A 13,831-nucleotide genomic window follows, 5' to 3' on the forward strand; every position below is an offset into this window, starting at 1 on the left:
GTCCCCCTTTTAAAATATTAGATATTTGTGGCTCTCTTCCTCAATGTGACCCTTTCCCGATGCCACCCATTCCCTTACAATGCTTTTTAAGCTTCCTTGTAGCTTGGTGTAATATGCTTAGACATGAGATGGACACGAACACTGGAGACGGGATGAACTAGGTTTGTTGAAACATGGAGAAAGAGGAGAGACATATGAACTGAAGAAGAAAAGGCAGCCATGTTGGCCCATAAGAATACATTCCAAACCCACAGATTTAGTTAGTTAGTTAGTTAGTTAGTTAGTTACTTACTTACTTACTTACTTACTTACTTACTTACTTACTTACTTAATAAAATTTATAACCTGTTCTTCACAATGATGTTGTGCATCTACAGGAGCGGCAAATGGATCTGGCCAATGCCACCGGCCGGAAAGTGACTGAATTTGTTCTCCTGGGCTTCCCCTCCCTTTCGCCCGCATTCCGCTTGCTCCTGTGCTCCTTCCTTTCCGCCAGCTACGCTTTCACCCTACTGGGGAACCTCAGCATCCTGTGGACTGTACTCAGGGACACCCATTTGTCCCGCATGCCCATGTACATCCTGCTGGGCAACTTCTCCGGACTGGAAATGTGCTACGTCACCTCCACGGTACCTCGGATGCTCATCGACATAGCCTCTCCTCCAGGGATCATCTCCTTCCATGACTGCTTCTTGCAGTTCTATTTCTTCTTCTCCATGGGGGCAACGGAGTGTTTATGCCTCTCCAGCATGGCCTTAGACCGGTACCTGGCCATCTGCCACCCACTGCGCTACCCAATGCTCATGTCTCCTCAGTTTTGCAGCACCTTATCAGCTTGCTGCTGGATCTCTGGTTTCCTGTGGTTTCTTGTGCCCATCATCCTCATTTCCCAGCTCCCCTTTTGTGGCCCCAACATCCTGGATCATTTTGTCTGCGACCCAGGCCCACTTCTAGCTGCTTCCTGCAGCCCAGCACCCCTCACGCAGATGTCCTGCTACGTCCTCAGCTCCTTCATCATCTTCGCAACCTTCCTCTTCATTGTAGCCTCCTACGGCACTGTTCTGCAGAAGGTTCTGAAGCTCCCTTCCGCCGCAGGCCGACGCAAAGCGTTTTCCACCTGCACCTCCCACCTGGCGGTGGTCAGCTTGTTCTATGGCTCCGTCATGGTCACCTATGTCAACCCAGAATCTTCAGGAGGGAGCAATAAAGCGGTGACTCTCTTCTACTCTGTGGTAACCCCTCTGCTCAACCCTCTCATCTACAGCTTGCGGAACAAGGAGATGATAGCGGCATTGAAGAGAACATTGCTTCAAGGATGTTGAAGGCCTCAAGTGCAGTTCTCAGGGAGAAAGCGATTCTCCTTCTGTGTACCCTACTGCACAGGGGTTGAAGTAAGAGTAAAATGCTGTTTTTGAGCCTGCTGGAAGTTGGACTGCAAATGCAACAGCAAATAAACGAAGTGGAACAGAGATTCTGAGGAGGAATCCAAGCCAATGGTTGGAATATAACAGACGTACCCTATATCTAGTTCGTTATTTTTATTTTCTTATTTTAAAAAACCCCACTCCACCCTCCACAGGAGATGAGATTACAGATGGCCATGCAGCCAGCACCCCCTAAAATAATGTGTTTCCGGCCACTTATCTGAGTTAATAAACAATTATAGTTTAAAATTATACTAGCCAGTAAATTTTGTAGTGCGAGGGAGGTTCTGCCCTGTCCTCTTTAGCTGTATGCCTAATAAAGGTATGCCACTCTGTTGTTTAATTTGCTAGTCATTTTTTCTATCAAAGCTAACTGCCATACTTTCTTATACCATGTGGCAATTAATATTCCTTCCCCCACCCCAAATCCATTAGCTTGCTATTACTAACCTCATTGCCAACAGTAACTAACCAAAGGGATGCTTGAATATCTGTTTTAAACATTTGATTCATTTTATTGCTGTTTTTTAAGGCAATGATGTTTTTATGGGTCATGTTTTAGCTCCAATTTCATGTGTACATCACTTGGTACCCATTTTATAAATCTGCTAAAAAAAATCAGCTTTCTGCATTGGTTTTTTAGTATTCCCCTTTTAACTGCAGTTTCTTACTGGTGTTTCTGCTTCTCATTGAAAAGGAATGTCAGTGTAGATTATAAATTGTTGCTTTTATATGTTCTATGGCCCTTTATATGTTCTACCCAATCCACTTCACCCCAGTTCTCCACTGTAACCTTGGTCATTCTTTCAGACACTGAAGAGGGCACTTAAGTGGTCAACTAAGGCCACTGTTCTACAAATAAATTTGTCCAACCGGTTCAGCAACCTCTTCTACTGGAGTCTAACACTCGCTGGATACAGGATCACAGGCCTGGAAAAGATTCAAGGGTATCATCCAGACTGACCCTCCCAAACTCCTAACAATACAGAAAATAGGCGTTTGTGGCTATGGGAACTGTTTAATGATTTCTAGGAATTGTTCATATAAATGTGTGTGTTTCTGACAGCTGCTTCATGCTGCAGTGGCACAAGGGAAAGAATGACCGAGGCCTTTGGATAATGCTGCTCTGGTACTGAGGCTTGTATTCTGGCTTAGACATGTTGAAACTCACCTTTCGGGAATGCCAAATGAGGGAGACTGGGTAATCTGCTTTGGGGTGCAGAACTGTGAACAAGAGTGTGCAGACGGAGAAGGACGGAGGCTGGAAGAGATCCTGGTGGACTGGAAACTTACCTGAAAGGAATAAGATGGTGTTAAAAGTGTAATTGTGTTTCATTATTGGTTTTTGATTATGTGTGTTCTAATTGCCTTTGCCAATTCGTTATTTTTCTACAAGGAAGTTGTAGTTTGCTGCTTGTTTGTACATCTGGGGACAGATGCCTTGTTCTTGGGAATGGGTAGTGTTATGAGTTCGGGAGGGGCAGTAAACTGTGTGCCGAGAAACTTCTAACCCCTGGATCCAGCAAATGTTAAAATATAAGCCAGGCTAGCTTCTTGGTCAGACGATCGCCTGGGTGGTGGGCCATTAAGAAGAACATGAATGGTGATGGGCCATTAAGGGGCCATTAAGGACTCTGTGCGAGGTGGCAAATGGCTGGGGCCCATCCCTCAACTTGCGGATAGTTAGAAGAATAAAGTCAGAGTTGGGAGTTGAGACTTGCAGTGATGTGAGCTAGATGAAAAGCAGCAAGCTGGAAAGACAGTCTGATTTCTGCTGGAATCCAAGGCTGTGGCTCTGGAAGAAGTAAGGCCTTCTTGGGCTGTTAATACTGTGAACCCTCCATTGTAGGATCAGGTGGTCTATATGTGTAAATAAACCATATATCATAAAGACACCACAGTCTCTGCTGTACCTCATTTTCAAAGGGAAAAACGAACCCTGGGTAAGCGCCTGGAATCACTGGAATCTCGCACCGCTCAGAGAATGGGGTGGTGCACAACAACATTTACTCTAAGAAATTGGCCTCCCCTGCCTTATTGTGTGAAATGTTTGTGCTGCAATTTTTTTTAGAATGCCAGCAAAAGGCAGACTTATTTCTGTCTCCCATCAGCTGATGGCGGAGGGAGAAAGAAACCTGGCTTTGGCAGGCATTGGCTGTGTGAGGAAGAACTCTTTTGCACATTAGATGTCTAGAACCAGGTGATGGGCAGGAGAAAGAAGCATTTTCCCAGGCCTAGGCTTGACGTTTCCCAAAATACCACACACATCACTGGTAATGCCCTTTGTACTTTGGTTCCCAAGTGCCCAACAACCACTGCAAAGAAATTTGACAGGTGGGCAGAACAGCCCACATATCAATCTTGTGCTATCATGATGGTGCCATGTGATTGATGGGTGAGTTGTCCCACCCACCTGTCATTGGGTGGCCAATATAAATACTACTGATAAGAAAAGCCACTGTAGCCCCTCAATAAAAGACATGGGAACATAGCACACTCCACAACCACCTTTGATGGGGAAAATAATAATATTCCATTGTTTGGCTTTTATTTTACATTTTTAAAGAGTCAGCGATAAGCCATGCCTACTGCAAAAAAAGCCATTATAGCAGCAACTCCAAATGTCAATTGGTAAGTGCTCCAAATCTGGAGAAATCCTCCCTGGTTTCTGTCCAGCACGCATATAATGTTCTTTCTTCCTCAACTCACCTGCAGAATATTAGCACAGCTCTGCTAAAGCGACTGTCACTATCCAGATCTTTGCTTCCCCATCACCCTCTGGAGATAAGGGTCCCTTGAGGCTTTGGCCTGAGGATCTGACATAACAGCCTCCTTTCACCAGCCAGTTCTTTGGAACTAAAGACGGGATCATGCTAGCAGAGAAGTATTCGGGAGAGGTAAGGTATGTCTGCTTGTTTGTACTCTCCCTCTGTCCAAAGCCCTCAGCCTAAGTAGGCAGCTATTCTGCAGAACAAGGTGGAGGGGGAAGGGGGTCTTCCCTATTCTAACCACTGGACCCTACTGTCCTTCATGGAAGCAACATAAAACAATGGACTCTGGAGGAATTCCACTTCTCTGACCTAGAAAATCTTTCACTTTTCGTCTGCCAGAACTGTAAACAGAATTATTGGTTGTGCCTGCATCTGAGCATTGCTTGAAATTCTGAAGACAGGGGAGAAGGAGAGGGATAGAACGCTCCAATGATGCGTATCTAAAGCCTGTTTATTTTCATGCCCTATTTTTCTTCCACATAGCCATAGAATTGTAGAGCTGGAAGGGACCCAAAGGGTCATCTAGTCCCTCTGCTATGCAGGAATTACTTCTAATGGAGGAATCACAGCTTGGGTTCCATCATTTTTAGTGGTAGTAGTAGTAGTATTTCATTTTTTGCATTTATTTGTCACCTTTGCTCTCATGATTCTCCCTCTCTCCATGTTATCCTCACAACAACTCTGTGAGGTATCTTAGGCTGAGAGCTGGTGACCGACCGAAGGTCACCCAAGGAGCTTAATGGCCAATAGGGATCTGAACCCTGGTTTCTCAGGTCCCATCCAGGCACACACCAGCTGAAACTTGCTCAGCTTTAGCAAGGTGGTATCTACAGACACTGGTCCTTATAAGCCTAGTCTTTACTGAAGTTGTAAACTTGAGAAGGTTTGCCTAGATCCTAAGCTCAGTGCATGTTTGACAACAGTAAAATACAAATTAATGCATTTCTGTGTTTCTTGCTATAATCATATGCAAATATGTATGTGTGTAATTCAATTGATTGCTCCTTTCCCCCTTCCACTTCCCGTTTTCCCATGCACTAGATCTGAATTTAACAAATTAACATGACAGATGTCATCCTTGAATCTGCCCAAACATGTGGTAAGAAATTTTGTTAAATATTTCTTCCTTGTCCTCAGCTGAGTATTGCTTTTCAGTTTTATTTGTAAATATAAAGTAGTCCGGCAACAGCAGTCAAACAGGATACTGCAATAAGATAAGATGACAAGATAAATCTTGATTATACATGAAATAGCCTTTTTGTGTCCTCTGTGTACAAAGGCATAGGGAGCTGATTTAATCCAGATTAGACTATATTGTCCATTTACAAAGTATTGCTTATTCTGATTGGCAGCAGTTCTGCAGGGTCCAGTCAGAGATCCTTCCTAGCACCTGCACCAGATCCTTTTAACTAGAGATATCAGGAAAGGAAGGTGGTTCTTTCTGCAAGTGAACCATGTTCTCTGTCAGTCAGCTATGGTTCCTCCCTGAAGATTCTGATCGAGGCAGGAAATGTGTTTGGGGTTGTCTTTGACAGAATGGCCCCAAAATCTTATCCCAAAAGCTCTGGTTGCATATCATAGCTTGGGAAGTGGGATGTGGAGTCAGGGAGTGGCTTGGATGCCAGACTGTTGGAGTTAGACTGGGGCCACATCTATGCCATACATTTAAAGTACTTCTATCGCTTTAGCACTCATTACTTCCCCCAAATAATCCTGGGACATGTAGTTTGCTGAGGGTGCTGGGAAATGTAGTTCTGTGACAGCTCCTAGCAGCTTTGGGCACCTTTAATGAACTACATGGGTGGTGCTGTGGTCTAAACCACTGAGTCTTGGGCTTGCCGATCAGAAGGTCGGGGGTACGAATCCCCACAACAGAGTGAGCTCCCGTTGCTCGGTCCCAGCTCCTGCCAACCAGCACACAGTGCAAGTAGATTAATCGGTACCGCTCCAGTGGGAAGGTAAACAGCATTTCTGTGCACTGCTCTGGTGTCAGTCTTCCATTGCACCAGAAGCAGCTTAGTCATGCTGGCCACATGACCCAGAAAAACTGTCTGCAGAGTGGACAAACACTGTCTCCCTTGGCCTGTAAAGCGAGATGAGCACCGCAACCCCAGAGTCGGTCACGACTGGACTTAACTGTCAGGGGTCCCTTTACCTTTACCTTTACCTTTACCTTTACCTTTAATGAACTACAGTTCCCAGGATTCTTTGGGGAAAGCCATGATTCTCAAAGTGGCATAAGAGTGCTTGAAATGTATGGACCCCAGCTTCAAATCTCTGCTTAGTCACAAACCCTGCTAAGTGACTCTGGGCCAGTCACTGCCTCAAACTCCCTCACAGGGTTGTTCTGAGAATAAACGGAATGGGGGCCAAATAATAATAATAATAATAATAATAATAATAATAATAATAATAATAATAATATTTTATTAACTAAATAGCATGTTCTCAAAGAAAGAAGTAAAATTTCTGGAAACTTTGAAAATGCTCTGTGTGTATGTGTGTGAGTGTGTGTGAGAGAAAAACACAGACAAACATAAATTCAATTAATAATAATAATAATCAGACAGACAAATAGAGAATTCTGTTTTCTTGAAAATTAGGTATTTTTTAAAAAATCAGCATTCACCTGACATCTAATGCCAGCTTTGCCTATGTTTCTTTTGCCTCAGATCTCATAAGTAATTTTTTTAATTCTGATTATCCTTTTAATATGTTTATGTAGTTCTTTACTATATTGCTGTATTTTATTGTTGCAATCTATTCTGGAAAATCACTTTGGGACATTCTGTTGTAGGAAGTGATTCAGTAAACTAATTAAACAAACTGACCTGTCTGAATATCACCATGCAAGTTTAAAACTGCAACAGCAACAGAAGCAATCTCAGAATTGTGTAATAGCAACTGAGACGTTAATTCTTCTCAGAATTAGTTCATTTTAAGTCACTTTCAGGGCCCCTTTTAGAGCTAAAATGTGGCAAGAAAATGTTGTTATGAATGAAAACTTTAAAAAGAATGTTTAAGGCAGTTCCCACCTTCCATACAAGTTCGAACATTATCTGCTTTTTACTATTATTTAGTTTAATGTACGGACGTATTTGAAATATTTATTTTTTTATTATATGCTATATCATTTTTTAAAATCAAAGCACTTTACTATAATGTCTATATATAATTAGCATATATAAAATGTTAAAATCAGAGGCAATCAACTAACTATAATGGCAAGATGATGATAAAGATGATAATAATCGGGGGGGTGAGCAGGAACTCAAGAGAACTGAGTTCCCTTACCTTTTTTAAATTAAATATTTTTTTTGTCTGGGGGCGCTGGAACAGATATACACCCAATGCCTGAGCCAAAAATCCACCTATATCTGTAATCAATAAAGTTGTGGCCATTTCTAATCCAGATCATTGACGGCTTGAGTTTATTAATCACATCTTACATTTAGCCACTGCAATAAACAAACTTTGTGATGAGTTCCCCTATCTTTTTCCAGAAAAAAACAACACAGATAATAATAATATTAATAATATCATTGCTACAAATATATAATAGACAATGTACACTATTAGAGAGAAAAGAAGTGAACAATAAGAAAATGAATATATATAATGCATAGTCTCCACCTCTTTCTTCCCCCTGCCCCTCAAATTGCTAATCCCGCCAATTCTCAGTCCTATCCCCACAACGTCTAGACAAATCCTGTTTCATTTTTGTTCTCTTTGAACAGTTGCCAGCTTTTTTTTAACCCTAACTATATAATCTTGCCTACACACATCCGGAAATTGGCAGGGAGGGGGGAAGCAGAAGAGGATTGTGAGGTCAGTGTGTGTATCAGTTGGCCAAGCTAAAGACCTTCCCTAGCAAAAGTTAACCATTTCCACACACCCATCTGTGCCAACAGGGGCAGTACCCTTTGGACCAAGCCAACGACACCAGCTTGACGGCAGGGTTTGTCCTCTTGGGCTTCCCGTCCCTCTCGCCTGCCTCCCGCCTGCTCCTTTGCTCTTCGCTGTCCATTTGCTATGCCTTCACCTTGGTGGGGAACCTGTGCATTGTGTGGGCCGTCCTCCGGGACTCTCGCCTCACCCGCTTGCCCATGTACATCCTCCTGGGGAACTTCTCCAGCTTGGAGATGTGCTACGTAACCACCACGGCGCCTCGGATGCTGTGGGATCTGTCGTCGCCACTGCCAGGCATCATCTCCTTCAACGGATGCTTCCTCCAGTTCTACTTTTTCTTCTCTATGGGAACCACCGAGAGCTTCCTCCTCGCAGCCATGGCACTGGATCGCTACCTGGCCATCTGCCACCCACTGCGTTACCCGATGCTCATGTCCCCCCGGTTTTGCTGCTCCCTATCAGCTTTCTGCTGGGCATCCGGTTTCCTGTGGTTTCTGGTGCCCATCGTGCTGATTTCCAAGCTCCATTTCTGTGGCCCAAACACCCTCGATCATTTCATCTGCGACCCAGGCCCACTGCTGGCTTCCTCCTGCATGCCAGCCCCCACCACAGAGATGGCTTTCTACAGCCTCAGCTCGATTGCCATCTTTGGACCCTTCCTCTTCATCGTGTGCTCCTACGCGGCGGTCCTCAAGGCAGTCATGCAGCTGCCTTCAGCCGCCTCGAGGCAGAAGGCCTTCTCTACTTGCACCTCCCACTTGGCGGTGGTGGGCCTTTTCTACGGCTCCATTATGGTCACCTACGTGGCTCCCGAAGCTTCAGGGGGCAGCAACAAGGTGGTGACCCTCTTCTATTCTGTGCTGACCCCTTTGCTCAACCCAGTTATCTACAGCCTGAGGAACAAGGAGATGAAAGACGCCTTAAGGAGAACACTGTTCCAGGGAAATTAGGGACTTTGATTCGCGGGTGGTTGGTTTGGACCTTGGCCAAGAGATCGGGGCCTTTCCCTCTGTAGGAGCTACCATGGCTGGCTGGCTGGCTGGAAACAGGAGAGAGGGGCGAAATCCAGTTCAGTCGGCATTTAAAGGCAAACTTACCTCATTCCTGTTCCCCGAAATAACATCATGTGAAACCAAACACAACTAGCTTTTGAAATCCACATGAATTTTGCAGTTCAGCTGTCCATACAGAAACATGTCCATAAATGTGCATATATTAGGGGAAAGTGTTGATGAAATGCATATGCTAAGTAAAAATAACTAACAAAATGTTATTATAAAATATTTAAAATGGGAAATAGATGGCCAAAGGTGTACATTACTAGCAATGCACACTAAAATGCTAATGATTTTTCATGATGACATTTTTTCTTAAAAAATAGAATAAAATTGCAAACTGACAAAGAAACATGACAATCAGAACCTAATATTGGATAAATGAGACACTCAAGAAACCATCCATCCCTAGCTGCAGGTGATGAATTTGAGATACTGGCTACATACAAACACCTTTGAAGCACATTGCTTCCCCCAACTGTAGTTCCCTCCTCAAAGAACTACAGTTGCCAGCACCCTTAACAGCTCCCAGTTCCCAAACAACAGTTTCTTTGCTGGAACTCCCATGTGTCAATTGCAATTTAAATGTGTGGTGTGTACTCAACTGCTATATATTGTGGTGATATCTGTACAGTGCCGTATCCTATACATAATAATGTTCAGTACTGTATTATTTATCATTTCATCATAAGCGGATTCATGATTTGCTTGCAATATAGGGGTGAGAGAGGCTTCCAACAATATGTAATATATAAACATATGTCAAGGTGGCATATATAAACATTATATAAACATATGTCAAGGTGGGAGTTGGCGAGCAGGTCAGCAATAACTCACAACGTGTCTGTGAAGCTAACTCTTCATTCAAAGAAACAAAAACAGTGAGCACAGCAGCTCTTCCCAGTAGGTCTTGCCTAAATGAGGCAGTTGTGAGGACTGAAGGTCCCCGCCTTCCCACGCTCTCTAAGTCTCCACCTTCTCTGGTTCCTTCCTGTGGGATGTAATCCATTGGTGCAGTCAAATGCAACATTCCTTATTTTCCTAGAGTGGGCACAGACAGGGGAACATCCTGTTCCACTGATTTAGAGCATCCTCCCCCTGCATGTGACCTGGGAGATGGGCATGGCTCTGGCTGACTCCATAAAAGAGCCAAGTCATGCAGCCATTTTCTCAGTTGCAGTCTAGTTTTTCTCTTTCTTTTGTCTTGCTGTTCTTTTGCTGCCATACTGCTCTCCTGCAGCCATTTTGTTGTCTTAATGTAATTTTGCTGCCTGCTGGCTTTCAGCCAGCAGCACATGAGTTCAGTCTCCCTATGAGATGAACTCACCGTTTATTATGTAACCGCTAAGCAAAGCCTGCCTTTCAGGGATCATATCGTGAACTGAAATGTGAGTAAACTTTTTGTTACTTTACTCAGTAACACTCTTGTGTCTTTGTTCTTTTGTTGTTTGTTTGTTGTTTAGTCGTGTCTAACTCTTCGTGACCCCATGGACCAGAGCACACCAGGCACTCCTGTCTTCCACTGCCTCCCACAGTTTGGTCAAACTCATGCTGGTAGTTTTGAGAAAACTGTCCAGCCATCTCGTCCTCTGCTGTCCCCTTCTCCTTGTGCCCTCAATCTTTCCCAACATCAGGGTCTTTTCCAGGGAGTCTTCTCTTCTCATGAGGTGGCCAAAGTATTGGAGCCTCAGCTTCAGGATCTGTCCTTCCAGTGAGCACTCAGGGCTGATTTCCTTCAGAATGGATAGGTTTGATCTTCTTGCAGTCCATGGGACTCTCAAGAGTTCTTTTAAGAGGGATTAAAGGGGACACCAGGAAATAAACTTAACTAAGAGATTCAAATGAATCTGCAAACTAGGTTCCAGCGATATTGAGGGGAATCTGCTCCGCTACATCATTTACTAGAGTGAGTGAAGGAAGGATAGCACTTATTCAATATATCCTTTCCTACTATTCTTAACATTCCCACATTTCCCAGGCAACCTGAGACCTCTTCACATTGTCTGCCTCTGCTCCGCCCTCTTCATGCCTCTTCAGGTTCTGTGAGACCAGAGGAGAGGGGAGCTTGTCCTATACACAGAACCTAGGAGATGCTTTCTAAATTGCATTTGTTCAAGAAAGCGGTCTCTCCTCAGCAGAGACGGTCCTATAGCTGCTGAGCAAATAATGTCTCTGTGACTCATAATGTGGCCCTCTTTATGCTGGCGGCAAGAAAAATCAGGAAGAATGAATTGGATAAAATTTCAGTAAATTGTAAGGTAGATTAGGAGGTCTAAATAGAATTGCATGGCATGTAATCATGGAGGCGCCCCATTTGCAGTCTCACTTGCAAAATACCGTTCTGATGGCTTATGCAGAGGCTTTGTTTACATATGCATTCTTTTTTAAATTGTATTTCTGATTTTCAGTTTTACACATTTCAAGAATTTTACAAATGTTTTAACATTTCAAAACTTGACTTCCTTCCCCTTCTTTCTGTGGTTCCTTATATTTATTTTTAATATTTTCTGCATATCCAAAATTGCTCATTTATTCATCTACCTTAAATATATACTCTTAAAAAACTGCAGGTTATTACAGCAATCCCGCCAATGTTCTTATCTGTTTGTAATATGTTTGTAAATATTCCATAAACAATTTCCATTCCTTTATTAAAAAGTTTGTTATTTTGATTTCTTATTTTTCTGGTAAATTTTGCCATTTCTGTGTATTCCATTCTTCTTTTGTTGGGACTTCTTCGTCTTTCCTTTTTGGGGCAAATAACATTCCTGCCGCTGTAGTCACATACAAAAATAATTTCTATACAGTTTGGGTAGTTTACACATGCATTCCTTTGTTAAGTGTTTGTACAGTTTTGTTATGGCCTTTGGTTAGTACAATAATAGCTTGTTTTCTTTACATTAAACTCATTCAGAGGTTTGAGCAGGTCCGTATCTCCTGGCCTAATGTACGTAAAGAGATGAGTTGTAGAGCACTTTGTCCTAAAGAAAACAAAAAAAGACCACAAAAATTGCCAGCAATAATTCACTATCTGTCCCAAGCACTCATTTCAGTTCACTGCAGTGCTGAGATATCTTTTCCCTCAGGCCATCACACTCTGTACTCATCCCAGAAGTAACAGGGATAAGGACCAAACGTATTGGTTGGAATCTACCCTTTTCCTCACATTCTTCTAAGCAGCAATTGCGCACATCACTCCAATTCCCAGTTTAGACAGCCATTTCCTCAGGAGGATTCAGGTCCAGAAGCGTCCGTCAGTAAGATCAAGGAAGAAAAACCATATTGGCCTAATTAACTGGTGCCTGGATATGAACTTTTCTGGCAAGCTTTGTTGGGCTACCCTGCGGGAGCCAATTTAAAAGATGATCTGTAACTGCAACATTTAGCGGTGCCAAAGTAGAATGACTTTAATGGAGGAGTCGAGATCACCCACTCAATAGGTCACAGAAAAGTCACCTTGCTCTGTCGTCAGTTGAAGAGAGGGGATTGGTGGGGTGAGTTCTGCTCAAAGGAACTCTTTGAAATTGAGGAAAATATCAGTCACTTTTCCCAGCAGAGAACAGGTGATAGAAGCTAAATTTATCCTCTATGCATCAGTTTTGTTCTGCATGGGGAGGCAAGCTAGTATTTAGAGGGATGATTTTCACTAGTGAAATGGCACCGGGGGGGGGGGAGTTAAACCTCTCCTCCACCAGCCATCATATGCCCAATTCAAATCTTCTTCTCTCCCCAACTGTTTTTAAAGGCTTTAAAAAGCGTAGTTTGGACCTTAGTGTAATGGGTTAAAAATGCTCTCCCTATATAATTTCTGTTAAATTGAGGCACATTTTCAAAATAAAACTTTGTGCAGACACTAGGGGGCGATAGAACATAAAGGATGGGGGATACGGGAGAAAACTTGAGCATTAGTAACATGCAAAATATCTGCAGGTATTTTTTAAGTCTCATAGACGTACTCAGTTTTGCAAGCCACATCCAATCATGTAAGCCTGTAGTGAAACTCAGAAGTCTACATGCTGGACTGTGGTAATTATGGGATTAGTGCAGGTGATAGACTATAAGAGTGTTCCTTCAGCAATGCTCTCCAACCCGTTTGTTTTTTATAGCAAGGAAGGTCAGCATCTGTACTCTAGGACTACTCAATTCTCCACACAGCTATTCAAGGGCTGACATGTATTTTACCTCCATTGAGATCACCCACCACAATAAAGCTGTCGCCATGTTAGGGCTTCCTACATAAGGAGCCCATCGTAAATACGTACCTGTGCACAGGGCACATGTTAACACTGCTTGATTTTCTATGTTACATGAGTCAAAGAAAAAGATGTTAACATTTCATCATCATCATCTTTTATTTGTATCCTGTCCTCCCCAGCCAAAACCATGGGTATAAAATCGAACATTAATTAAATTACCTCCTAAAAACAAGTCAGGATCAAATTAAAATCTAATTAGATGGCTTTCGACAGGATTAGGGTTGGGAACAGTAAATGCTCACCAGGCCCAACTGTTTACGCTGTTCTTATGTGAGCCTGTGAGAATGATGGGAGGCCTCTTTCATACTAGTTCTTATACAAAAAGAGAAGGGGAGTCAGGCTGAGCCCTGACCAAAGGCCTGGTGGAACAACGCCGTCTTGCAGGCCCTGCGGAAGGATGTCAAATCCAGCAGGGC

General features: G+C 43.1%; 2 protein-coding genes across 2 annotated transcripts; both read left to right on the forward strand.

Annotated features, from left to right (window-relative positions):
• Positions 1-386: 386 nt before the first annotated feature.
• LOC309516498 (olfactory receptor 11H6-like) lies at positions 387-1,322 on the forward strand (the record flags this gene model as incomplete). The annotated part of the gene is made up of 1 exon (XM_082195263.1): positions 387-1,322. The coding sequence occupies one exon, from the start codon at positions 387-389 to the stop codon at positions 1,320-1,322; it is 936 nt and encodes a 311-aa protein (XP_082051389.1).
• A 6,871-nt stretch (positions 1,323-8,193) lies between these two features.
• Positions 8,194-9,158, forward strand: LOC309517351 (olfactory receptor 11H6-like). Its single transcript, XM_082196495.1, has one exon. The coding sequence runs from the start codon at positions 8,302-8,304 to the stop codon at positions 9,052-9,054; it is 753 nt and encodes a 250-aa protein (XP_082052621.1). The 5' UTR covers positions 8,194-8,301; the 3' UTR covers positions 9,055-9,158.
• The last annotated feature ends 4,673 nt before the right edge of the window (positions 9,159-13,831 follow it).

The sequence above is a fragment of the Podarcis vaucheri genome (genome assembly GCF_965113315.1).
Source record: "Podarcis vaucheri genome assembly, chromosome: 13".
NCBI lineage: Eukaryota > Metazoa > Chordata > Lepidosauria > Squamata > Lacertidae > Podarcis > Podarcis vaucheri.

Coding starts and splice junctions, on each gene's coding strand:
- LOC309517351 (XM_082196495.1), top strand. CDS start 8,302: ATGTACATCCTCCTGGGGAACTTCTCCAGCTTGGAGATGTGCTACGTA.